The following is a 26805-nucleotide window of genomic DNA, read 5'->3' as shown; positions in this document are numbered from 1 at the left end:
TATGATACAAGTTGATATGAAGTTTGTTAAATTTATGCTGCAATTTGTAATGTGTAGATCTATCAAATCAAGAAGTTGGTGTAAAATTTGTATCTTGCTTGAGCGTCTTAGAACAGGTAGACCCCAGAAAACACACTGAACTGTAGTTAAATTTATAAATGATGAGATTAGGCAAGCAACATTTGTGTTTCTGCTTCGGCTTTTCCAGATCATAACTGCTGTATTGCTGAGCGTGTTAGATGAATGGGAAGATACAGGGGAAAAGATGAGGACAGAATTGGAAGATAGTTGACTGCAGGCTTCTTTGACTGATCAGAATAACTCATTTCTTCTGAGTGCTGCAGTTCAGTGTGACCACCTACTTGTGTTTTTCCACGGTTGGCTTTGTGAATCCTGATTGTTCCATATTCTTAAGCACTTAATTGCAAGAGCATCTTGGCTACTTAACTGCATAGCGTATACAGCATTAATAACAACATTTTTGTACATTTATAACTTGGAAATAAAGAAGACCAAAAAATTAAAACACTGTCTTCATCAAAAGAAACAACTGTTGTTCTGGTGTGAACTAAAATTACAGAAATATGGGAACACTTGTTCTTTGTTGGACAATTAATCTTATGAGGCTTTCCTATTTCCACAGATACAGGTATATATATATATATATATATATGCACACATACATTTTAAATGCTATGAGCAGACCGAATGTTCCAACGTTAATTGTATCATTTTGAGAAGATGCTAACACTAATGCCAAGGTAGCCTTTGAATGTTTATTGGTTTTTCTTTCTGTTTATTTCTAGCACACCGTACATATTCTCTTTCAGTTGTGGTCTAACCTAATCTCATTAGAATTTCCCAGTTCTATAGGTATTTAGGGTTCAGTTGCAAGTTTTCTGGTTCTTCCCTTCTTAGTTTATTAACTTTCCTTTTAGATCTCAAGTTCTGAGCAGTCATCATTCCACATGGTCTGAGGTTTGAGTACGTGCCCCTGTGTGCCAGTGGAAAGAATAGTGTTCTTTGTGACTCTTGCCTGCATTTGAAATTTGTTTCGTTTTTGTGCAAGACTATAAAATAACCCCACTGGCTGGTTAAGGTTTCATACTGGCTGATTCAGTTGGAGCTTTTCAGGCGGCTCAGTAGTTTTCTCCCTCCCACTGTTGCATTGTACAGTAGTACCCTACACAATTAAGCAGGAGTTACCATTTTTTTCCCCTGTTGGACAGTGATAGATAAAAGGGCTTTATGAGAGTTGCAGAAAAACTGATCAATATTTTCTGCTATTACACGTTAAAATTTATAATAGTATATAATAGAAATAGGATATTTTTTCTTGGAAAACCATCATTGTTATAATTTTTCAAAATGCTTTTTCTTTCTGTTTGCACAAGTGTATATGATGAAATGTAGCACTATTTCTCAGAATTTCGAAAATGTATCCTCAAGTCTTTGTCAGGAACTTCTAAATTTTCTTCACCACCACGGATCTGTCCTGTCCGATAATGTCTGTATGTGGTAAAAGCATTTTGTGATAGACTGGGACATGTTTTTGTAAGATAGCTCAAATGAGAGCATTCACGAAAAACCCTCAAAAAGCTCTGCTCTGAAGTAGGCTCCTGATTTTGTAAATACTGGATATGGTCTTTGGTTGCTAGAAGCTGAACATGTGAAAAACCAACTCTTGAGAAGGAGGGAGCATTGCTTTCTTGTTCCAAATCAGTTTTTGAGGAGACAAGGAATAGGAGAGCATTAGAATAGAAAACTGTGGCATGCCCAAACACATTTTTTCATTGTACGATGATTTTGTTTTTTTTCCAGTTCAGTTAAAGCCAGCATAAACTTATAAATCGTTAATGGTTCTTTCGTAAAGGTGCAGGCTTTGGAGCATCAGTAGAAGTAAATACTGTTGCACAAAAGAGCTCCTATATAGGCATTTTTAATGTACATGCTTTAGAGAAGGAAAAAAGTTCTGTGCTTAATCCCTGAGTACAACAGGGAGGGGAAGACCATAATAAATATTTACGTTTGGATGGTACTTGCTGAGGAGCTGACTACATTTTTTAACTAGTTCTGCACAAAACCAATTTTTGAAGGGTTAAATATGTCTTGCTGCATGTTAAATAAGATCTCACGGTATGTAAAATGTATAGAGACAACATGCTTTAGTTGTTTAGAGTCATGGATGAGGTCTGTTTGTCAGTGGAGGGGCCAATTTTTGTAATGCTAGTAAATAAACAAAAGCAGGTTATACACCTGGTGGTGTTACTGATGAGCTGGAAATGTGTAAGGGTGTATTTCATGACTTCCCTCTTTTAACTCTGCTGATTTTTGAAGCATTTTAGAATATTGGTGGTGGAGCAGGGCTGCCTGCTCCACTGGTGCAGCATTCCGCTTTCCCTGGTGGCTTTCAGCTGGGGCTGAGGCATGCTGCATCTCTCCTAGGCAGCATAAGATTGGGCATGATACCTGTCACTAATGTAAAAGACCAGCAAAAAAAAAAAAAAAAAAAACACCCAAAATTTCAGTGAATCTGACTTATTTCTACTTGATAGTGTAAGCTATTGGTCTTAAACTAAGGAAAAGTTTGATTCACATGGGACCAAAGCTGGGAGCAGCAGCAGGCCGGGCGGCCGTTGGGGCCGTTGGAGGCTGCCTGTGCCACGCTGGGGTGCTTTGAACAGGGAAGGAGGGAGTCAGACATCCCAGTGGCGTTCTTGAGGTCTGGCGTTTTTTTGTCATTAGGTTGTAGGCAATTTTCCTTTCTGCTCTGAAGTCTCTACCACGTCGGAAATGATTCCAGTGGAGGATTGAGCTGCCTTCCCTCTGCTGCAGCCAGGAGCTCGCTCAGCAAGTAGGCGGCTTTGTGGGGCCGGCAGTGGGACTTACTGTGTGCTTGTTTGCCTCCCTTCGCTAGTCCTCAGGCTTTGAAAAGCGAGTCCTTGGCTGCTTTAAGAACTGTATTGCAGATTGAAATGCTGAGTGGCTTCTGGCCTATGTTTGCAAATGGTGAAAGGCATGTCCACTGGTTTGTCAAACTTAATGCCGGTGTTTCACCATCTGTCACTTCACCATTGAGAAGAGCCTGTTAGACAGGTACAGGGCACTGAGCTGGGGCGGTGCAGCCGTCCCTGTGTGTCCCAGGCACCATCCAGCATGCTGCAGGCAGCTGGGCGGGAGGCTCACTGCTCAGCTCTGCTCCATTCCTCTTCTCTTCTGATATTTTAATACCAACTGTGCTTAGGATTTTCTGCCATTACACAAACTTCTCAGAATTTTTTTTCCATAACTTTAATTTGAGAAAATTTGTCTTGAGATCTCTACTACTGGTGAGTTTAGAGGACACTTCTCGTGATTCCTCAAATTACTGATACTTGGTTTTACTCTTTTGCCAGGAGATAAATGGGCAGTTTTGGTATCAAATTTTTGTATTTATTCCTCTGTGTCATTCAGAATGGATTTTTTTTTTTTTTTTGAGTTTTTGTTTTTTGAGTTTTTTGAGTTAAGCAATCCTAACTCTACTCCTTCCCCCTGCCAAGGGTGCAATTTGCACCTCAAGTTATCAATGCAAAGTCAGAGTCGGCTTATTCAGTAATCTTTGTTGCTCCAAAAAGTTACTTCATGTCTGAAAATTCTTCTGTTATCTTGCAAAATTAAGCGTGAAAGATCAGACTTTTTGAAGTGTAAACTAAGATCTAGACTTCAGCTCTTAACAGTTTCCAAATTAGCAAGAGAGGTTTCAAAAGCATAGGTGGTTTTTTCACTGTTGTTAGGTTGAAGCGATTGTAGGAAGAAGGTAGTTTCATGATAGGTGGTTTATAATCCTTCTCCGTTTTCAGGCATGGTGGTAATGTGCGCTGTGGAAATGTCATTGAATGTTTCTCAAAGAACTGTGTTTAATAATACAGGCAGTGTCACTCTTTTGGCTGTGTAAGCACTTCCATTCTATAGCAGTGACAACTGTCTTTTGAACTAGAAATTCCAATTTTCTGCCTCTTAACAATTTGGATTTTCTAGAAGTTTAAACAATACCAACTAGTTCTGTTCGTATACAACTTCTAAGCAAGATTTCTCTCTTGATGACAGGTGGGCAAAAGTTTGCACCTGTATTAAACAACATTCTGCTGTCATCTTTGGTTAAAGCATTTAATTCTAGGATAAAGTCTCCAGTGTAATTAGCAGACACTTGGAAATGTTGAGAAGTTAAGTTAATTTTCATCTCCTTTTTTTTTTTTTTTTTTTTTTTTTTTTTTTTTTTTTCCCCTCTCTCCCTGTTATGGTATATCCAGACTCCCTAGAGGATGTCCTTCTATCCTTGCTGACTAAAGTAGGTGTATATTTCAAGAAGTTTGGGCCTTGTGGAAAATAAATAGCAAGACAGATGAGGCAGAGTTAGGCTTTGCGTAAGTGATCTTGGACACAGTATTTGCTAACTTTGACTGTCCTGTGTTGTTACTTATCCTACTGGTGACATTTTAAAAATTTATTTATTTGTTGCAGAATCTTAAGAGCTGGTTTGTTTTAATCCGTATGTACCAATAAGTGAATGATGTGAGGCTGGCAGCATCTTTCGTTTTCCTTCACTATTCAAACAAGTATTATTCTGCCTTTATCTGTTGAATGAGTGACTATTTGAAGGTGTATTTTTAAATTGAGTATCATAAATTGCAAATTAAAATCCTAAATTGGTTTCAAGACAGTATAATGTAGTTTGTGAATTTCTCCTGGTGGGCTGTCAGGGGAGGGAAAGGCTGAGTCTGTCTTATCCATAGACTTGCACTTGAAGTGCATGAATTTGCATCTCTGATGGGAAAAATGGAAAGGATTAGCAAATCTGAGGCACTAGAAATGAGTGAGCACACATGAAACTTGCTCTGAAGGAAGTGGATGCTGTTGTAATACGCTCCTGCTGTTTACATCTATCAAAAGGTAATGTTTTAATCCTAAGCAGTGTTTAAAGAGCTGACAAAATATTTAGTCTTTTACACTTGTGGTATGCTGTGAATCAGTTTTGTGGAAGACTTGACCTTCGTCTTTGAGTATATGATGCATTCATATACTCGTATACTATTAGTAGTTAGAAACACTTTGTGTGGATTTAATGTTGGAAAAGCATGCAAAGGCCTGTGAGTGGAAAGATGTCTGTCATCAGAGAATTGATGCAGTTCTGCTTCAGTTTAAATTTAAGACCTAGTACTTTCTCTAGAAAGTTTCTGCTTTTTTTTATTATTAAAAAAAAAAATAAGAAAAGATTTTAGACTATATTTTGTATTTATTCAGTAACTGATTGCCTATCAAGTTTACACAGTCCTTAATCCCAGTTCAGTTGAGGCAGGTGCTGGAGAGTTCTGCCTCATTTTTCTGCTTTCCATCAGGACACTGTTCTGCAGATTTGCAAGGCTACTAGGAGGGGCACTGGGGGGAGAAAAAAGAAATAGTGATTTTAAGAAAAGAAAAGAAAAAAAGGATAAAACCAAACTCTGGTAAGTTGAAGTGCATCGTTACTTCAGGATGAGTCTCGTTCTTCTGAGGCTGTGACTAAAATATAGAAGGGAAATGAGTCTGATCTTTCTTTAAATTTGTTCAGTTCTCTAAAACCAGTAAAATTATTGCTATGGAATGACATTTTCTGTTTGTTAAGGGCTGACTTGAAACTTTTCACACATGGTCAAATTGTTGCTGTGTGGCAAAGCTCTTGTCAGGCCTGCTTTACTGCAAGAAAATGTTCCTTTTTTGAAGGAGTGAGAGAATCTTTTATTTGTGGGGCTTTAGCCTTGTTGGAAAAGGAAGTTCTTGGAGAATGCTACAATTTGCTATAGAACTTATCAAAGCCAACCAACCAAACCCAGCCCCTTCCTTTCCGAGCCCCCACCCCGAAACAGCGCTGGGTTTGTGATGAGACCAGCAATGCTCTCAGACAATGCCTTGGAGGTTGACCAAATCTATCAGTCACTGAGCAGGAGGTGCAACTCCATCATTTAAGAAACAATCATTTTTTAATCTACTTATTGCTTCCTCTCCATGCTGCCAGAGCAGCTTTTCAGTGCTGCAGAATGCGTTTGAGCAAAGGAGAGGGATTTTGCCTACAATCCCACAGCTCCTGGGTGTTTTAATTAACGGAGGGGTATTCCCTTTGTCTCATCTGTGCATTCTGCATGATTCTGAGCAAAGTCTGGTAGAGTTGGAAGGATGGATGGATGTTGTGGTTTCTGAGCTGAGGTCTAGTGAGTTGTTTGGGCCAATTTTGTTGTAAGATTGGTGTGATTTTCCTGCAATTTTTTTAACAAATGGCCAGAATGGAGTAGTAACCCAAATGCGGAACTGCTTTAGGTCAGGATGTTCTGTACTTTTTTTCTCTACCTCCTCTTTCGTAGCTCTTCCATTCACATTTTCATGTATGTAACAGTCTACCTGTTCAGGTAGTACAATTTGGGAGTGTTGTGTCTGATGATCAAGTTTGTCCGAGACGAGTTGTTTTTATTTGAGAGTGTGGATTATGCAGTTGTTGAATTCTTGACATAATGATGTTTTCTGGCGATCAAGTGTAGCCAGTGTACCTCTGCCAGGGATGCTGATCACTATGCAGCAGTGAAGATTTCAAAATCCAAAGGAGTCTAAATATAGTTGGCTTTTTATCTATTCCATAGCTGAAGAATGTGTAATTTTGTACCTTAAAATGCCATGTTCAGAGAGATTCTGGTAGCAAACACTAAAGCAATGTATCTGTCATTGCAAATTCTTGTATTTTAAATTAGTGATACTGGAAAGGTTTGTAAGAATCCAGGTTGTGATGAGCTTCAGAGGCAAAAACGTGCCGCTCCTGCCCTGTTCTGGGTAACCTCAGCCAGACTTCCTCCAGAATGAAGGACCCAGGCTAAGGATGCTGAACTGTTATGTAACGCACTACTTGGTTCTATCTTGGTGGCTTCCCTGTCTTGAAGTGAAGAGAAAGTCCAAGAGTTGAGAGATGCCATGAAACTGGCCAGGACTGTGGTGGTGGTTCTTGATGGCAGCAAGTCAGTCCCTGCCCATTTTGTCTGCTGACAGCTGGGAGGTGGCAGCGGGAGCAGACTGCAATTACTAGGTGCAAATGTTTGCCAACAGAGCTGCTAAACTAGCTTGAATTGCCAGTATCCGCTCACTTCCTTCAAGGTAGATGGTGTAAATGCTTGCATTCTGAAACTTCAACCTGTTCTTGTGCCTGTGCTTTGGGCATTAGATCTAAAGGATGTGGTAGAAAGGATCAGGCAGGTGTTGGCTACATTTTTGAAACTTTTAAGAAACTTTGCTTTGCGGTAATCCAGCTCTGGATGTATCTATTTCACTTGGCAGTGTATAGAATCATATCCAAACTGCAGAAGAATGGAGGGGTGATGTTTGCAACATTTTTGAAAGTGAAAATTTGTTGCGGCCTTTTTGCAGTCTTTAAACTTGAGAGAATTAACAGCAGCCTGTTTAGCCTGAGATGGTTGTGAGAACTTCATGGAATCAGTGATTGCCAATTCAGGCTTGGAGGGTTTGATAGGATAGACAGACACTGTTAAAGAGAAGGAATATGTGCATCTGTATCTGCATTGTGTCAGCATGGTAGAATAAAGGACCTTTTGAATTCTTTGCAGACTTTTTTTTTTTCCTCTATGATATGATTTTGTTTTCATGTGTGCAAATATTGTAGTCTTAATTTCTTCAAGATGTACTTCTGAGCTTTCAGATGTTTGTGTTCAAGTTGCATCTTCTGAATCATTAGCATCAGAGCAGCAGTTCCTGGAAGTTTTCCAGTTAGCAGCATCTTATGAACAGCCATCTTTCCTGCCAGTAAGGGACTTCTTGCCCATTCCCCAGGAAGGGTGATGTTGAGATAAACTGGAGTATGTTAGCACATGTCTTTTCTCTGGACATTGGCTTCTAATTATCTTTGTGAAACATAGTGTAAAAGCTACTGACATGATTGGAACGGGCTGTCCAAAGAGGAGGTGGGTGCCCCATCCCTGGGGACATTCAAAGCTGGGCTGCACCAAGCTCTGAGCACCTGTTGGAGCTGGGGATGTCCTGGTCATTGCAGGGCAGTTGGACTGGACAGCCTTTGAAGGTCCTTTCTGACTCTGAGGATTCAGTGATTCTGTGATTTTGTTTCTGAACACGTTTTTTTGAATCTAGGTTGTTTTTTTGTTTTTTTTTTCCAAGGCGCAAGCAGAAACAGTAACTTAGCTTTTCCTTTAATTTACTGTAATAGAAGGCACAAGAATGGCAATTGAACTGCACAGCTTAAATACATTTTTAAAATATTCAACCGTTAGAAGGAATCTGGGAATGAACATTAAAGAACATCTGGTTTCTGATTCTGTGTTCAGATTTGTGGAAGAGGATCACTTAAAGGCTTTGTTATTACTTGGGATCTGGGGAGTTGCATCAGTTAGGGAAATTAGGATTGTAATTCTCTAAGAGGCTTTTTAGAGATGCTTTAGTGTAAAATTCTGAAAGATGAAAAATGTATTCTAGTGGCATTACGAGCTCAACTAATTTTATTTATTGTTTGGGATGTATTTTTATTTAAAAAATATTCTACATGCAACCTGACTTCAGGAATTCAGAAATAGATTAACCTCAAATTAATAATGCAAGGGTAGATTTTATCCTTGCAGTTCTTATGCAAATGTGAAGATGATACATCAGAGTTTCTTCTTTTCCAAGTGAAACAACTTTCACTAGTGGAGAGGAAATAAATTTTTTGTACAAACTTGACGCGATATCCTGCAACTTTAGCAAGTTTTCCCCCAAATCTCACAGATGCTAATCTAAAGCAAGTTGGGAGTAGAAAAGATTGGTGTGCTGAGAAGCAGTGCCCTTTTTGTCTGATCTTAGAAGGTAATAAACTATACTTTTATTTGAAGTATTTCTTTATATCCTTGAAATTACCTTTTCTGGATCTTTCTTGTGCTTTTAGAGCAGCTTGGTGTGTTGGCTGCTAAGTGAGAGAAAGCTCTATGTTTGCATTTGTATCCAGTGAGTTTGGGATAAACAAATACTGCAGTCATTCTTTCACTTTTCATAGCATTCTAATTAAAAGTGGTAGAAGTAGACCCCACTTTTAGTTGTATGAACAGATCAGAATTGTTAGATGTTATGCTTATCTGTGATGTACAGATATGTCTACCTTGGGACCAAGAAGTAGCAATGTTCAGATATCCCCTCAGAGTAGGAGCTGGTGATTTGCCTGTTTTAAAAGGAAGTATGACTGGTATAAATCTGGTATAAACTTACTTTGCAATTGAGATTAAAAAAAAAAAAAAGTTGTCATGTTGGCTTAGAGATTGTTTGATTAGTAAGGAGAGACAATGACATAGGTAAGTGTTGGTTTGAAAGTCCACTTTGAAAACAAAACAGCAGGCTTGTGAAAGAAAAGCTGGAAAGCTGTTACTTGGGTTGCTGTCTGCAGTTCTGAGTAGTTGCCTTCATTATCAGTACTCATAAAATTGTGTGTTCAAGAAGGCTTTAGAAAATTACTTCCCTAAAGAGGCACCAATATAGTAAATGCAAATCAAAAAGAAAATGAGTGACCTTTCAATATTATAAATAACACAATAGTCACAGAGTATGTGTGTGGTAGAATAGAATCATTTCTGTTCTACTTAAGGTTTTGCTTTTGGGAGGTAGGGAACTAAAATTTTCTGAATGTGTGATTTGTTACTGTTTTTGGGTATTGACGTCTCTCAGGTTATGGGTCTGGTTAGAGAATCTGCTATCAGGAGAGTGAAAGAGTATTAAATGATAGGATCACCATTATCATGGAAGTGCTGGTTTTTAACCACAACTCCCAAAGACTGGGAGGGCAGAAGATTGTGTTGGTTTTGACTTGTTTGGTTTATCATAGTTTGATTACAAGCACAGGCATCTTCAGTTTTCTGGGTCCTTCCTCTCCTTACTGTATTTTTAGGTGGATGGTGAGAAAAGGGAAGTACAGCAGGGCTGGTCATGATTTTCTTTCATTGTGTCATACTAATATGCTTTAAGTCTTATTTTCATATTTGCTTTGATAATATTGGTAGATTCAAGGATATTTTATTTCTTCACAGTAATTCTGAGAAAGGTATTCTGATTTTTTTTCTACTGCCTTTAAGTGAAAAGGCTAGATTGAAGCCTTCTTGCATCAACCAAACTTATCTTTAAAAATTTTTGAATTTGGTTTAATTGAAGTGGCTTTTCTTTCAGTTGGATAATGAAGCTTGATAGCTGAAACTTTATGCAGTGTTACTATCAGGTACTGTGTTGCTGCTCTTACTTGAGCCTGTAACTATCTCAGATGCTGCTTTATCCACAGGGCATCATGTTTTGAAGCACCTTCTGTTGACTGTTGACTTGGGTTGTTAAAACATGGTTGTAAACTGATTCATCCTAATGACTAGATAGCAGAAGACAGAAATTGGCTTGATGTTAAATTGAGTCTTTCTTTAACTGTTTCTCTCTTTCACTGATTTCTTTTTTCTACGTTTGTAGTGTTTTTACTTACTTAGTGTAATTACCAAAGTCCGTAGCATCTGAACAGCAGATCAAGATGCTGCCTGTTCTACTTAGAAATGTATGTATATCCTATAGCAAGTCATTTAACCTTACTTGTGCGGTGGAAATACGTGCAATACAGATGTTAATTCAGGAAATTTGGGGGATTTTTCAACATCTGTAAAAGTATTTGAATTTTAGACATGTAATTATTTGGCTATTTGTGCATTGCTGTAAATAAGGATCACCTAGGTTGCTCATATACATGGCTAAATGTGATTGCTAGCTCTGTGGTGAATATTTTTGACTTTATTGTACGAGAGGATTTGGAGTCCAGTTAAGCAGCGTTGCAGTATGACTGATAGGGTGACAACTGGCGTGTTAATATGGGAAGAAAACTCACTTTCGTTATTACGCTGTAGCGGAAGAGTGGGGACAAGACTTGTATCTACAACTACCCGCTTTTCCGCCTGTGCAGACTCTGAAGGTTGGGTTCTGTGAATTTGCAAATTTGAAGGAGAGGGTATTAAACCACTAAAAATGATAGATTTCAAGAAATAGTTATGAAAAATAGCACTTTGATCCATACTATTTTGTTGAAGATAGAGAAACTTTGTGATATTGGAATCCAAATGTGGCAGAAGCAATTACTGTTTCTATAATTACAGGTTCTGAAGATAACTTTCTGTAAGAATCTTTCTCGATTCTAAACCATGATGTCTTGGTTTATCGTTACAGATGACTATGGACGAGAAATATGTAAACAGCATTTGGGATCTCCTAAAAAATGCAATCCAAGAGATCCAGCGTAAGAACAATAGTGGTCTCAGTTTTGAGGAGCTATATAGGAATGCATATACAATGGTGTTGCATAAACATGGAGAAAAACTCTACACTGGACTGAGAGAAGTGGTCACTGAGCATCTCATAAACAAGGTATGTCACTTTTATGAAATGCAATTGAAGTATCTTATGTAGAAGAATTCTGTTCAGTTATTTAAAATATGAAAGTCTTTATTTTGCAGTCTTTTGTTGAAATTGTATCAGTGTATTCAAAAAATTGTAGTATTGAGCTAACTTTGTGCTTAAATGACATCACATTCCTGATAAGGTTTACTCTAAGTTTTGGATGGAGAACAAATTGTAGGAAGTGTTTCCCATTTCACACTTCCAAACAACTCACAGAAGCATTACTGCTGAGATATGGGATTCTTATTTGGGGAAAAAAGATGTTTGTGGCCTTCTGCTGGCATTTTGTGACTTTCTCAGAACTAACTTTGATTTGTTTTTCATTTGTGGAGCAAAATAAATACCTATGTAATAACCTGCTTGTTATGGGCAAATGAACTAATTCACAAGTTAGTGAGAGTTGTGCGAGGATTACGCAATGTAAAGAGGCAGTAAGCAATGTGCTAAAATGTCAGCTCAGCAGCAACAAAAGCCCTGGGTAGTTTGCATTCTATCATTTCAGCTTTTTCAAAACCACGTAATTCAGCCAAAACGACAAGCAGAAAAGTTTTGGTTCTGAAGACGTAGCTTCTGAGGAAAAACTCTTTATATCTTGCATTGAACTAGGGAACAATCTCTGTAGTTGTGATGAGTAAAGTTTAGGGTTGATTAATAAGGATGTTATTGGAGAAGCCAAGTTAAAGCTTAGTTTTTCTAAGTCCAGATAATATTTAGAAGTTGTAGGATCCTAAGTCTAGGGAGGATGCCTTTTTTTTTTTTTTTTTTTTTTTTTTTTTTTTTTTTTTTTTTTTTTTTTTGCAGTAACATTCATACCTACCTGTCTTGGAAAAGAAAGGTGCTTTGCTCCCATATTCTGACTGTGGACTCCAGTGGAGTGTCAGAATTTTTTGTCCTCTTATTAGAACAGCCATCCACCATTATGCACCTTGGATGATTGCTTCTGGCTGAAATACAGAGGGTGGGTGGGAGGCTTGTCTAAATAATGTGTGATGTTTGGAAAGCTTTTTGTGCCCACTAGCTGGAGTTACTGCAGTGGCTATGCAGAGATGTGTGTTATTGCTGTGCCACAGGTGAAAAGAGTTTATTTTCTAAAATCCTGAATTTCAAAGGCACAGTCCAGATAAATATAGTCTAAAACCTGCTGTGGATATACTGGGTGTTTTGGTTCTGTTTTTTTCACTGTTGTGTGAGAGGAAACATCCTGTATGAAGTGGCTAAATACCTTAGAAGTATTCTATAACTGCAGCTCATCTGTGACTTTCAAACACTGTTTTTGTAACACCTACATTCATAATCTGTACTATTCCTATACTGTGTGGCAAATGGCTGAGACTTTTTGTGCTCTGTTCTTGTATACACCAGTGTTTTCAGTCTATATTTAATAACAGTTAGGACACCAAACTTTTTTCACTTTGAGATTGTCCTATTTTAATTTGAGGAAGGCTGCTTGTCTTTGTTCCCAGTTCTGTTTGTTTGAATTGTCCATATGCAAAAATCATTATTCTGAAGCACTGACTGTGGCAAGTGGACCGAAGAGCAGCAGATCCTGCATTTGTACAGTCACTGCACTGCCTGACAGGCTTCTACAGGTACTAGTGTAGGAAAAAAATGCCTTTCTGACACTTAATGCTGCTTTTTCTGATGCTCTTAAGGAGTCTAGTGCTATAGCATTCTGATCTCTTAATGTAATTAATCAAATGGTATCTGTGCATATGGTTAACAGGAGAAACAGATTTTATTAATATAGACAAAATACTGAGTTTTAGTAGTTAAATGTCATGAGGTTAAATTGGCAGAGTTACTCAGGTGTCTGATGATTCCTTCCTATAAATTTCCAACAAATAAAAGTTCATGAAAACTATTTACTTCGATTAAAATGAAAATTTGCAGAAGTAGTTAAGTGTTAGTAAAGAACAGGCATGCAGTAGTTCTGAGGAGCAAAACTTACATTTTGAATTGCTAGAATCCTTCAAACAGAATTGCTGCTTGCTGTCTGCATCTACTGGTAATCTTTCTATAGGAAGCTGTGTGTGTAGTATTGCAATCATGTTAGTTAAGAGTAGATACAGTCCAGTAGTGGCTGGACAGAGGCAGTGTTCTCAGATGTCCTTAAACACAGTTGTCAGTCCTGCAGTACATGTGTTTGTTTTTGGTGTGGTGTAGTTAAGAGCTTTATTTATGCTTTATAACTATTTAATTGCTAGGTGAAAGTTGTACTCTGACCAATATTTTTAGTGTAAAGAAACTTTCATAGTATTTAACTTCTAAGCAAAAAAAAAAAAAAAAAAAAAAAAAGCCATGAATTGCCTTTGCAATGTATTTAGTTGTACTAAAATGATATGCACAAACACAGCACCACCATACGAGATGAAAGCACCTAAGTTACTATAAAGTATGCTTGGTTTTAAACTTGCAGACCCCAGTAGCTTGTGGTTATGATTATCATGCTGTGACTTCTTGATGAAAGAAGTAAGCCAAGTAATTTACTCTGCATCACTGATAGGAGTTAGCTGTCTTGAGCTATCTTGTATTTATCACAGGACGGAGACATGCTAAAACTTGTGTTTGCCTTTATATTGACAATATGGTTATAGTATCTGTAAAAATGAAATTAAAAAGTGTCACTGAATAGAAGGTATTAGAACTTTTCACTTCAGGAAAAAAGGTGCATTTAATTATTGGGCACCTAATACTTTGCTGATTGTTTCTTTCCTTGCTGTGTGGCAGCCCTGTAGCTTGATTTGGGTGCTTTCTTCACGTGTCTTGAGCCTTGAGCCTGGTCTGTTCCTTCAACACAAAAAAGCTGTACAGGTGCTTGAAACAAATGAACAAAAAACCCCAAAAAGCTTAGTGTACAGATTGTTGGTTGATTATATGTAAAATCACTTGTTGGAACAAAAAGATATCTTGAAGTTAGTTTGCAAGGTAATGTTTTCAAAATTCCATTCACTTCAATGAACGTTTTAGTCTGTTAAAATTTGGACTGTCAAGACATGCAGTTTTGTATGTGAGACAGAAAAATTGATGGATTTGTTGGCCAATCTCAATATAGTATTTTTTGTAGGTAATGCATGGCCTGAGTCTGCTGCTCATCAAAGACCCAGAAATGTCAAGGACTCTCCTACACCTGAGTGGACTGAAACGTGCTGGTTCAGGGAGATACTAAAGCAATACTGAAGAATTTCTTGGGATATAGGAAACCTTATCAAATGCTTCTGTTGCTGTTTTGTCACTGGCATGCCAGAATGCTTTATAACACAGTAATCTTTGCTGGTAAAACTGGTAGAGTTTGTCTTGCAATAGTGGTAACAAAAGGCATGCAAGAATGCCTACAGTAAGAGGGACGCAGCTGGTCCTTGTGGGGTTGTTGTTAGGTGCAGAAGGATGGGATGGAATGCTGATGCAGAAGGTTTGTGTGAACGCTCCATGTCTGTTCTGGGGCTTTAAAGGATATCTGTGATCTGTGGCAAGATTTATTGTTTGCTGTTGTGTTTTTTCAGAGAGAAGGCTCTTAGGACCTCAAGAGGTGATTTTCTATAGTGTCTATGAATTAGATGGGGGAAATTTGTTGTTATTAGTTCTGTAGGAGACCAAATTGCAAGCATTAGGGAGTACTTTGGCTAACAAGGTATGAAGTATCACCTACCTTTATCTTTTCACCTTTAAAGTTTTAAGTTTATTTTTGCTAATATGTAATTTTCCAGACTAAGATTTTGTTAAGGTTTTGGAAGAGCAGCAGCTGTCTCTGAAAGGCTTCCTTTTCTCTAGAAGAGCATGAATATCCAGTTGTCAAGTAGAAGACGTTAATTTCACCACAGCAGTTTTACTCTTTGCTTTTGCTTGACTGTGGTGCTGTGCTTTTGCTTTTGCTTGGCTATAGTGTTTTGTGCACTATGGTACTTTTCCTGTAATATGGTTGTATTCAAGGCCTGTACAAGGAATGTATTTAACAGCAGTTGTAAACAACAAGTGGCTTGGCTTTTGGAGCAACTCGAAGAACAGTTTTTCAAACTTGTCTGCATCTAAAAATAAGTGGAAGGAGTGTGTCATTGAGAGGCTTCATAGTGAGACTTCGAGTAGCTTTGTGTTGTGCAGCATTGTGCAGTTCCTGGATTTAATACGTGTTTTTAGAAAGCCTGGCAAAGTGTGCAGCAGAGGGAGTGCAGGTGTGAGAGCTCCTCTGTCTGCTTGGAGGCACGTCCTCCTTGCAGCCTGAGCACCCTGTTTGGTACCAGGTGCGTGAATGGGCCCTGGCTTAAGGTAGTAGGATTACTGTCATGGGTGTATGCAATTATAAGGGCACAGACCTGTGATGGTTTTCTGTATATTTGAGTAAAACTGATCAATCCCTACCCTGATTATCTATGCTTGTAAACTAATTGTTCTTTTCGTTTTTCTTGGTATGTTTTGCTAGTGTGACTCATTTACATTTCCAGGTTTTCTTCATACTTATTAGGAAATTGAAAGCAACAATGACACTTTTCTTTCTCTTCTTGGAAATTAAGCTCACTCTACAGATGTGGCTGGGGAAGTTCTCAATGTGTATTTATATTTTAGCTAAAAGCTACATGTGTTGGATGACAGCAGCACACACCTTTGGGAGACCAAAAGCTAAGTGGCAGTCACTGTCAGAAGGAGCGAGGCAGTCAGCAGCAGCAGTGGCTGTGTGTTATTACACAACACTGTGTTTTCCAGAAGCTGAGAGGGGAGCCTGGCTCAGGTCTGTGGTGTAGGAGTTGGAAGATTTCAGAAAGCTCCGAACAACCTGCAGGGGTACATAGATCAGCCAGCCACTGTTAACAGAGCTGAGTGTTACCAGGGTAAGCTTCTGCAGCTTCTCCAGAAGAGGCCGTAGTGCGTGGATGGTATGTGATGCTGTGGATTTGGTTTGCCCATGGAAGTTGTTAGATATGTGGTAGCATGCCAGACTGCATTATTTTTCGTACACTGCTTTTGCCTGTTAAATATTAAGTTTAAATAACAGAACGATGTCTGTCAGGTGGTTATGGTTGAGATTGTTGCAGCTTGTAGCTGTTTGTTACCTGTGTTTTGCTTTCCTGTTTGAAGTCTCAATAAATTCACGCTAGCACCCAAGTATAAATGCATAAATGTAAAAAAATATGGATTTTTTTGAAGGATGGAGTATTAGAGGATAGATGTACTATGGGTTGGTGCATGGGGAGTGAATGAAAGGTGATTTGTTGTCCATAAATACTCAAGTTAGGGATGTAATATCCTATGCCTATGTGACAGGAACAGACTATTCTCTTCATGGATAGCAGCAGGAGATCTGGGGACATGAGCCGTGTGATGCAGGTTCTATTTCTCAGGTTGGAACAGTCTTAAAGAAGATTGTTGGCCTTGTTAGAATGACAGGAAAAATAGGAACAGGAATTGAGAGAGGATTTAGGGAAAGCACTAATTGACTTGGCTATTATAAAAATGTGTAAGAAGTTGCAGTTTTCTCAACTGTATTTGCAATTGGGTCTTCAGAGGAAGGAAGAGTGAAACTGAAGCCGTCTAGCTGAAGTGCATTTAGGATGCTGGCTGTGTGCAGAGAAGGGTAGTGTTTGGTCTAATTTTCTATTTGTATTTTGAAGTTGGACAAGCAAAGAAACTATTGCCCTCCGGTGCAGGAAAAAAAAAGTTTTCCCAATGTTGCTAACATTTAGAGTGAGGTCTTGCAGTCTTCAAATTCTCTGTTTGGAACGTAGCAGCCTGTAAAATCTTGTAGCAGTTTTATAAAGCCTTAATTTACTGAACCATTGATATGTTTTTAGGTACAAATTTAAGCATATTTGTCACTTACTCTTCTTACTGAAATCGCCATGTATAGTTGCACAGAAATCCAGCTGCAGAGGTGGGGTTTTGCTGGGCTATATGAAATTGAAGCTATACCCCATCTGCATGTTGCAGCCTTGATGGTTACTCCCATTGTCTTTGCAAACATGCCTTAGAGATCTGTATGCTCCTTATGTTCTTTATTGCCTACTTAGCCTGTTGACTTTCTGCTTTTGGAAATAGAGTTGGAAAAGATTTCTCCAAATTTGTATTAAAATTTACGGCTTTATGTCATCATTACAAGCAGTGCTGAAGTTGTTTTATTTATACTGCATGGAGCGTATGTATAGATTGTTTACCAGAAGCCAGCTTCAATTGAACGTCTGCCTGTTTGTCCTTTCTTGAGTACATAAGTGGTGGTGGTATTTTTTTCCATAATAGACACTTGTTGGTTTTTTTTTATAAGTCAAGTTCCATACAAAAGAGGGGAAAAAATGAGGAATAAGTTTGTTTGTTTGTCTTGTGTTTCTTTAGGTTTCTATTTTACAGGAAATCAAAGGTTGAGCACTGTAGTACATGACTGCTTCATGTGTAACAAAATGCAAAAGCACGCGTTCTTTTTTGATTAGTAGGAACTACTGTCAGAAATGAAGTCTGAAGTTGATGGGATGAACAAATCAGCTAAAAGGCATTAATAAAAACAGTGACTTTAAGTCTTCTTGTTAGTGGTTATGGATTATTGGTATAGGAGTTTGTACTGAGTGAAAGTCTGTTCAGAACTGTTACTTACTGCAACTGTCTCAGCTACTTTTCTACCTGAGCTTATTTCTGTTTGTAACATGTACCACTACTCCAATATTCTGAAATGACTTATGATAGTAATTGAGACACTGTAGCATATGGAATTGTCCCTTTTATGTTCTTGTTTTCAGCTTGTTTTTCTCCTTACCTGTATAAAGCCTTATTTTTCTACTGAAATTATATACAGGGTCAGCAGCTAGAAAAGTTTGAGCATGTCTGTAATGTTCAAAGTTTGCAGAAGAGCAGATATTTTTTCTGAAGCAAAGCTTGTTAAGATTTAAATGATGCAGGGAAACTGACTTGATTTTATGACAATCTGTTCGTTTTTGCTCTAGGTGCGAGAAGATGTATTAAACTCCTTGAATAACAACTTTTTACAAACACTAAACCAAGCGTGGAATGATCATCAGACAGCAATGGTGATGATTAGAGACATTCTGATGTATATGGTGGGTATTCTGCTTTTTCACGTTTAATTTGGTGCTTGAGTGTTTTTTGACAACTGTAAACAATTGAGCTGGAGAGATGAAAGGCAAGGTATATTTAGCAGTCATGTTCTAAGATTGATTTTTTTTTTTTTTTTAAATCCCTTGTTTTGAATTTGTATATACACGAGATCAGTATTACAGTTATTTGACAAATTAAAACTAGGTTCTTCTTTCTGGTTATCTCATCATTAGAAAAATGCAACAAAAACTGTTTGAATCTTGTGGTTCTTAAATTTTATTCACCTAGTGGTAGTTTCTTACTGTACATGATAGTGCAGACCTTGCACAAACTGCTGGTGTAGTTAGCTGTTGTTCTTTAAAGTTTATTGTGTAAAGAGGATAATTCTGCTTAGATACACTCAGTGTTCTTCAACAAGTATTGGCTTGAAATTTGAATGTTTTGCTGTTCATACAGAGGTACACCTAAGATTACAAAGCATGCATAGATAAACATTTCTTGGCTTGATATTAGTAATTTTATAAGAAAAAAAAATGCATTCTAACGTTATAGCTAGCAGAAGTTGTTGTATTTGAAGAGAGTGGGCCTTATGTTTTTGTCTGGATCGTGTTATGCCTTAGATAGTACATTTGTATTTAAATTCCCAGAGTGGAAGGCATACGTAGTTTTTAGACCAGGGCTTAACTTGAGAAGTAAAATGGTATGTTGAGAGGCTGTTTTGAGTGTAAAATCTGTTATTCACATATCATGCTAAAAATAGTATTATATGTAATATCCTCCAGTGAAGGATAAGATAATGATATTGCTTCATTTCTTTTATTGTTAAGAAAAATGATTGACTGAGATTATACTGTTATCTACTTAATAACCAAAGTTCATGCAGCAATTGAAGATCTTACACTGTGAAGCTGAACCTCTTTGATAGCGGTGAAAAAATACTACTGGTTAATAAGATACTAAAAGCTAAGGAATTTTGGGTAGTAATTGTAGCTACATAGCTACAGTCTTTTCTTAATGGATTTACTGGCTATCCATGTTCCTGTCTGTTGTTGTTGAGAATAGACCACATATCTAAATAACGAGGGTAGGATAAAATGCCCTCAGTGATACTTTTATTTGTGTGCCTTATCCTGCCAAAAGGATTAAAGATTTTCATGTTGAGAAGATGTACTGTCTTCATTAGGAAAAATGGTAGATTCCTGTTTGCCAGGGAGCTCATAAAATGGACAAACTGGCCTTGTCTTCAAATTGAAGAAGCACAGAACACACTGTCATTACAAAATACACGCTTGGATAGAGACTGAAGCATAAATGATAGTTGAAAATTGGACTACTCAAAGATTTGCAGCTTCATTTTTGTCACTAGAATAACTTGTTGAGCCAATGTAATTGTGCTCATTAGAGTAAGGTTAAGAGCAGGAGAATACAAGTACTATGTACTCTTTCAAAATGCTTAAAATAGCCGATTGTAACATGGAGTTGTAAGCTGGAGATGCATCTGTTGAAGGTGTTCCTTAATGTTCTTAAAATAAAGGACTTCATAAAGTAAGGAATTATTTGCTCTCCTATGAGATTAATATGAATGAAATTTAGTCTTATAGTGATAAGTCAGAAGAAGTTTCTATCTTTATTCACACACAGAATATCATTTAAATAAAAATATTCTGTCATCTAAATAAAAAGCAAACCACTGTGTAACCTCAGTCACAAGTCACTGTTAATTGACATGCGCGTGTTCTATCAGAACAAGTGTGCGCAACCATAGTGTGCTTGTAAATAAGGGGTAACCCAGCCCTTCTCTTATTTCGTAGGCTGTCCCCGTTGCTTATCTGTCAGTTTCAGGAAATGTACCAATTGCACCCAAGAAGCCACAGTTTGACATCCATGAAAATACAACATTTAATAGCCTCTAATCTCATTCTACTGAATTCTAATCTTATTCTACTAAATTCATGCTTCAGCTGAGTGATTGTACATCCTAGTCCAAGCTGTGTCTGTTCTAGTGCTGTTCATTTTCCAGCTTATTTTGAACCATTATGATCTAATTCAAAGCAAGTACTTTCCCATCACCTTTTCATCTTTTTTTCTGTTCAGATATGCCACTTCTAAAATGAAAATGAGTTCAATAGCATCTTTTTAGAAAAGTTTATATTTTGTATGCTGTGGTTTGTGCATTATTATGGTACTTATTTGTAGACTGATGTATTTGCAGTTCGAAGTTTTTGGCAGAAGTTCATTTATATTTGCAACCTTAGAACATTTCAAAGGTTGCTTTATGATTGTATGTGAGGAAAAGAGAAGTGCATAACTGTGCCTCTTTTGTCTGATAAAAGTTTGCTTAGTTTCATGGCTATTGTACAACCTCTCCTTCCTGCTTAAATTTTGCAACCTAAAATTGTACAGTGAAGATAAATGTAGCTTTCTTGAGATATTTCAATGCCAGCAATTGAATTTCAGGAATATGTAGCTACGCTGTATTTTGGTAGTATGTTGGAACTGGGCTCTTCCTTTTTGGCTCTACAGTAACCGATGCCAGAAAGATGTAACAGGGTAAAGCCATGATGCTGTTTGCAGCAAGCAGAGAGGCACCAAAGTAGTGAAGTCATGAGTTAAGCAGCTTCTGCTATGAGTGAAGTCATGTTTTAAGGCATGCTCACATTGAGGGGCATGGGCATACGCACAGGTCCAGCAAACACTGTCAGAACCAATTGCTGTTCAGATGCTGCTGGGTATTTTGAAGGGTGCTCCCCTCTCATCTGTGCAGTGCACAAAGGCAGGGTCTCGTTTGAAGCCAGTGCTGACTGGTTGGCCTGGTGAGTTTTGTCCTTGGGGTTTAGGACTTTTCTTGCTCATGGGTCACACCTGGGACAGAAGGGAGAAGTGTTATTTTTATATTTGGAACTTTGATTAAAGATATTTGCTGTATACTAGCATCCAGAGGCTGAACATCCACCAGGCAGAGGTGGAGCAAAATGTGGCTTTTGATAATGTGCAGAAGGTAACTTGTTTCAGCTGAGATCAGAACTATTCTGCAGTGTAAGCAGCACTGTAGCTTATGAATAATTGCTGTCTAAAACTCCACCCTTGACTCCTGAGAGTTACTCTTACCTTTTAAGCACCTGCTGCTTCTCCCCATGGGAAGGAATTGCTGTTGGATAGCATGTTGCCTTGTCAGTCAAACCTGTTCCCAGGTGGAGCTACTTGGCTCCAAGATTAATTTATTTTGAAGGTAGGGAAGCTTCCAGTAAACAACAACAGAGGTCTGGTACCGAGGGAGAGCATATCAGCAATATCAGAAATGTTAATGCTGCTGCTTTAATTTGGGTGTTATGGAGTGGTCTGGCTTACTGAAGAGGGGGTTGGAGTTGCACTGAGAAGAGTTTCTAGTGCAGTTATTCATTTATTTCAATATTGCAGTGTTTAAAACTGGCTGCCACAAAAGAAACCACACAGATGAGTCACAACCATTGCTTTGATCCATTTAGATTCTCTGCTTCTTGTGCTTCAGAGGCCTGAATATTCGTTAGAAATTGAATGTGTATTCTTTGAACCACAAGTCACAGAACACATTAGACACTTAATTTTCTTTCATCTCTTTAAAAAGTATACTTTAAACTTATTTCAGAATCATGGTTACTTTTGTTCTTGATGTAGGTGCATAAGCAAAAGAAATTAATTGCATTGTTTCCAAACAGCAGGGAGAAATGAAAAACAACATTCTAAGGATTAGACCACCGTGTATCGATAAACGGGCTCTGTGATACCAAGCAGAGTAACGTTTTTGGTTTGAGGCAGAATTCTGCTGGCTTCCTGGGCCACAGAGGGTGTATGAACTACGTGCTACCTGTCTGCAGGGCATTAGTGGAAAATCATTCCTGCATTGTGGAAACTGGTATTTCACTTTCCTGTACTGATCAGGAGACAATCTGCTGTGTAATTGCTGTAGGAATAATTTTCCTATGTATGTTTGGCTGCTAAAATACTAAAGGGTGTGGAATCTGTTTCTTGTTATTTCTTCTAATTGTGGAACTTGTGTAATCATACAATTTTGTAATTTTTTTCTATAGTCTGAAGCATTATTTTAAAAAAAAGTTTAATTTTCTGTGTTTGAATAATTTTTTGCTTGAATCCTGAGTGTAGTAAAGTGCTTAACAAGGTAACTGCTGGAACCAATGGGGAAATTAATCTTTATACTCCAATTAAAACATTACCCATCATCCTCTATAGATTTTTTGTTATTTTTATTTAACTGTAAGTTCTCCAAAAACCTTTTCACAGTCAGATTTGTGAGTACAGAACATTTAAACTTTTATGAGCATCCTGAGTTTTAAGCAGTAGTAAAGCAGTATTTCTTAGTTACAACTTAAACAGTTGCTTCAAAATAATGGATTATGTCCTAGCAAAAATTTAAAACAAACCAACCAGAAACATTATTGCTCTTTTCAGAAATAGTTTGTAAAAACTCACGACTTTTCTATTTGCTATTTCAATGATCTTATCTACCTCATCACTATTATATAGATATTAAGCAAATACACATTTTCTGACTCATGGTGACTTTAAGTCTTGCTTTTCTAGCGAGTTGATAAGTTAGAGAAAGGAACAGAAGAGAGGTTGATCAATCAAACTAAACAGAATAGAAAAAAAAAATTGGACGTTTCTGTAAATAGCTGTAAGAAAACTGTGTGTATCTGCTCAGTAGTGTGTCAGTGAACTGCATGGTGGTGTTTATGCTTGTTAGACTTGTAATGTTGTTCTGAGCATCAGCCCAGATTAGTAAGTGTATGCAGTAGAGAGCTAAAGGATGGTCAAGCAGCTTGACCCATCTTACAGATTGAGCAGGGAGATAGAACAATTGTTATGCTTAGTACAGATTTGTATAACGATGTTTCAAGATACTTGCTCAGGTTGAAAGGAAGGGAGCTTTATAATATGGGTCCAACAGGAGCCCTTATAAACAGTTTGCATTACTTGTTGATAAACTTTGACTCTAATTATTTTGGCTTTACTTCTGTTCAGCTAATTCAAGAAATGTCATTAAATAATGAGGAAGAACTGTGAAATTGAGTGGTAGAATGATGAATGGCAGATAGGGAAAAAATAACTTATTCTTTACAGAAGAGAAAGAGGGTGGATGGGAGGGAATTAAGTAGGTAAGTAAAAAAAAAAAACTTGCAGATAATGCTATGATTTTTCTGAGTATTTGGGGACTCCCCTACTCTGAAAAAGTGTCAGGGGTGTGGATTTGTTCTTGCCTGGTTTAGTCATAAATGCTGTGCTTACAATCTTAAGCAATGTAGACTTCCTATTAAATAAAGTTTTGGTAAGTTGGACTGATTCTGAAGTTACTTTCTTTTAATGATGAGAAGATTCATTTGATTATATCTGTACAGCACTAATGTGACTGGTTTCTTCCATTTCTGAATAACCTGAATTTGAAGTGCTATTGCTTTGAATACCTTTGTTGTAGGACCGTGTCTACGTACAACAAAATAACGTGGAGAATGTCTACAATTTGGGTTTGATTATTTTTCGAGATCAAGTTGTACGTTATGGCTGTATTAGAGATCACTTACGGCAAACTCTGCTGGATATGATTGCAAGAGAAAGGAAAGGAGAGGTTGTAGACAGGTAAGATGTTCGTAAGTGACAGTCTTCTATTGCAAATGATACTTACCAGTCCATGAGTGAATCACAAACATACACAACTAAATCCTTACTTAAGTAAATGTTTCTCCATAACATGGAAAAAAAACCACATTTTTTCTTTTTGCTAAAACTTAAAATAATGGCAAATGGATAAGCTCATTAATACATTTCTAATGTTAATCTTGAGATCTTTATTGAAGTTTTTGTTAAATCTCTCCATTACCACCTTCTGTCAGAGCATTTTATAATAAAAGTGGAGGCTTGGCAGTTCTCTGCCCCTTGTTGTCATCCTGCTTGTCCTCTGTATTGAAAGGCTGTTTAGATTTCCTCTATCTGCTTTGTTTGATTTTTGAAGTTTTTTTTTTTTTTTTTAGTTTTCCATTTCAATTCCTACTGTTTTAACCCATCTAGTTCCTGGTAGTTCGGTTATCTCTGAGCTTTAAAATCTGTTCCTCGTGTTCTCTTGCCATTTTTGTGGAATTGGAGTTTGATGGCATGCATTTCAGATGCTGCTGCTGAAGTCACTCGAAGTTTGCAAATTTTTTGTTTCTCCAGTTTCAGAACAGCTGATGGGTGTGGAGATATGTAAACTTCATGCTACTTTGGCTGCAGTTCTGTAATTGGGATTACCCAACATGCAGTTTATGAAGAGAAAAACACATGCTGGCAACAGCTGCATATTATCCCCTGCTGCCAGAAACTAGATTTTTTTCATAGATACAGTTCTTTTGTTTTTGAATTTTATCATTGTGTTTATGCCTAAACAGATGCTTAAGTTGCAGGTATGTTTTCACACTCTGAATGGCACTTTCTGTGCAAATTGTCTTGTTTACTACTAACCTACACATGCAGTTTTCAGTTTTCCTTGTTTATTCTCTTATGTGGTGAAATATATTCCTGTTAATAGTTTTCAGAATTGGTAGAACTTGAGACCTGCTTTCCTACCATTATATTTAAAAAAATAAATGCTGTCAGCTACTTAGCTTAGAACAGAAATAATCCTACTGCTTTAATCTTCTGGAAAACCTCTCATGCAACAAACAGATGTAGGATAGACTTCTTATTAGTTCATTTTAAGTTAAAGTTTTCTGAGTTGTTGTTCTGCTGTGTACTCCCTATGTTATGGTGATTTCTGAAGTTGTTAACAACTTACTTTTGGCAGAGGCGCAATAAGAAATGCTTGCCAGATGTTAATGATTCTAGGTCTTGAAGGAAGGTCAGTCTATGAAGAAGACTTTGAGGCTCCGTTTTTGGAGATGTCTGCAGAATTTTTTCAGGTACAGCAGTCTTGTAATTACTTGTATTTGGAATGCTTTTATAATTGCTTGGAATCGTGAGAGTTAGTGGTACTTTACTATTTATTTGACAAGTATGTCAATCTCTGTTAAATGAAATAAGAAGTGTGACTAACTTTGAGGAAAAAACAACAGTAATTTCACAGAATTATCATAATTTAGATGTAATGGTGAGCATTGACATTCTCAAGAATAATGAGAAAACCATTGATGCACATAACTCATAAAGATGACACTGGTATTTGAAAAAAAAATTTATTTTCTACTTTTCCCATCTTTGTTTTCTTTGGACCTGTGGCTATAACTCCTGTTGGTCACTGGATATTAGGCTGATTTAGTTAACTTTAGCATGGAAAATACCGCGCTTGTGTTCTTGTACCCTCATACATACATAACACAGTGAGTGGAATAGAACTTTTATTTTGTGTTAAGCCTATTTGTAAATCTTGGAGGTCTTGTTTGTTGGACATGCTGGGAGTGATTTAACTTGTTGATGAATGCTGATCTGAAATAACCAGTATATTTCCTTTTTCCTCCTTAAAATACAAGAAGTCTAAAGTATTAATTTGTGTTAATCACAGATGGAAAGTCAGAAATTTTTAGCTGAAAACAGTGCTTCTGTATATATAAAGAAAGTAGAAGCTAGAATTAATGAAGAAATAGAACGGGTGATGCACTGTCTGGATAAATCAACAGAAGAGCCAATTGTGAAAGTTGTTGAGAGGGAGCTTATTTCCAAGCATATGAAAACTATAGTGGAAATGGAGAACTCTGGGCTAGTTCATATGCTGAAAAATGGGAAGACAGAAGGTAAGACTGTATCATGTGGGAGACAGAAATGCTTATCATACTGCTTGTTTTTTTTAAACATAGGATGAACTGAGCTTAACTTTTGTGTTCTTGTTTGGCTTTCTTTTGCACGCCTCTGTGAATGGTACTTCAGAGGCTTTAGAGAGCTTTTAGACTGTATGTAGAACTTGTTTCTGTTTACTACTAGATACAGTTACTTTTTTTTTCTTTTGTAAGCTAAGTATTTCTTAAGAATAAGTACTTTTGTGCTCTGCTTGGTTATCTGCTCTTTGTGAGCCATTTTATTGCTTTTGTGCTTACAGTATGTAGCTTTTAAAATGCATCACTGTTTTGTGGGGTTTTTCTGGGGGATGGTGCAGTATAAAAATGATAGAGTAAATGACATTGAATTGCATGACTGATTCTGGGGGAGAAGGATTTGTTGCAGGAAAAAAAGTTGTCTGTTCATTTTAAAGGATGAGAAACATATTCTAGGTGATTGAAAAAGAAGGATTTGGTTTGGTAAGGTTTTCTGTAATACAGGTTACTGTGAGACAGCAACTGAATGCAAGTTTTT

At 37.4% G+C, this 26805-nt stretch overlaps 1 protein-coding gene across 1 annotated transcript in view; it reads left to right on the top strand.

Moving 5' to 3' along the window:
• CUL3 (cullin 3) overlaps positions 1 to 26805 on the top strand; it is a 50573-nt gene that overhangs the window by 4888 nt on the left and 18880 nt on the right. The window contains exons 2-6 of the mRNA XM_085233055.1: positions 11236 to 11433; positions 18384 to 18497; positions 23966 to 24126; positions 25307 to 25421; positions 26021 to 26249. Of these exons, the coding sequence (XP_085089181.1) occupies positions 11236 to 11433; positions 18384 to 18497; positions 23966 to 24126; positions 25307 to 25421; positions 26021 to 26249 (817 nt within the window). The remainder of the gene's footprint in view (positions 1 to 11235; positions 11434 to 18383; positions 18498 to 23965; positions 24127 to 25306; positions 25422 to 26020; positions 26250 to 26805) is intronic.

This window comes from Meleagris gallopavo, chromosome 11, assembly GCF_905368555.1.
Source record: "Meleagris gallopavo chromosome 11, MGAL_WU_HG_1.1, whole genome shotgun sequence".
Classification (NCBI taxonomy): domain Eukaryota; kingdom Metazoa; phylum Chordata; class Aves; order Galliformes; family Phasianidae; genus Meleagris; species Meleagris gallopavo.
The sequence above is the reverse complement of the archived record's forward strand: the minus strand, read 5'-3'. Positions and strand labels throughout refer to the sequence as shown.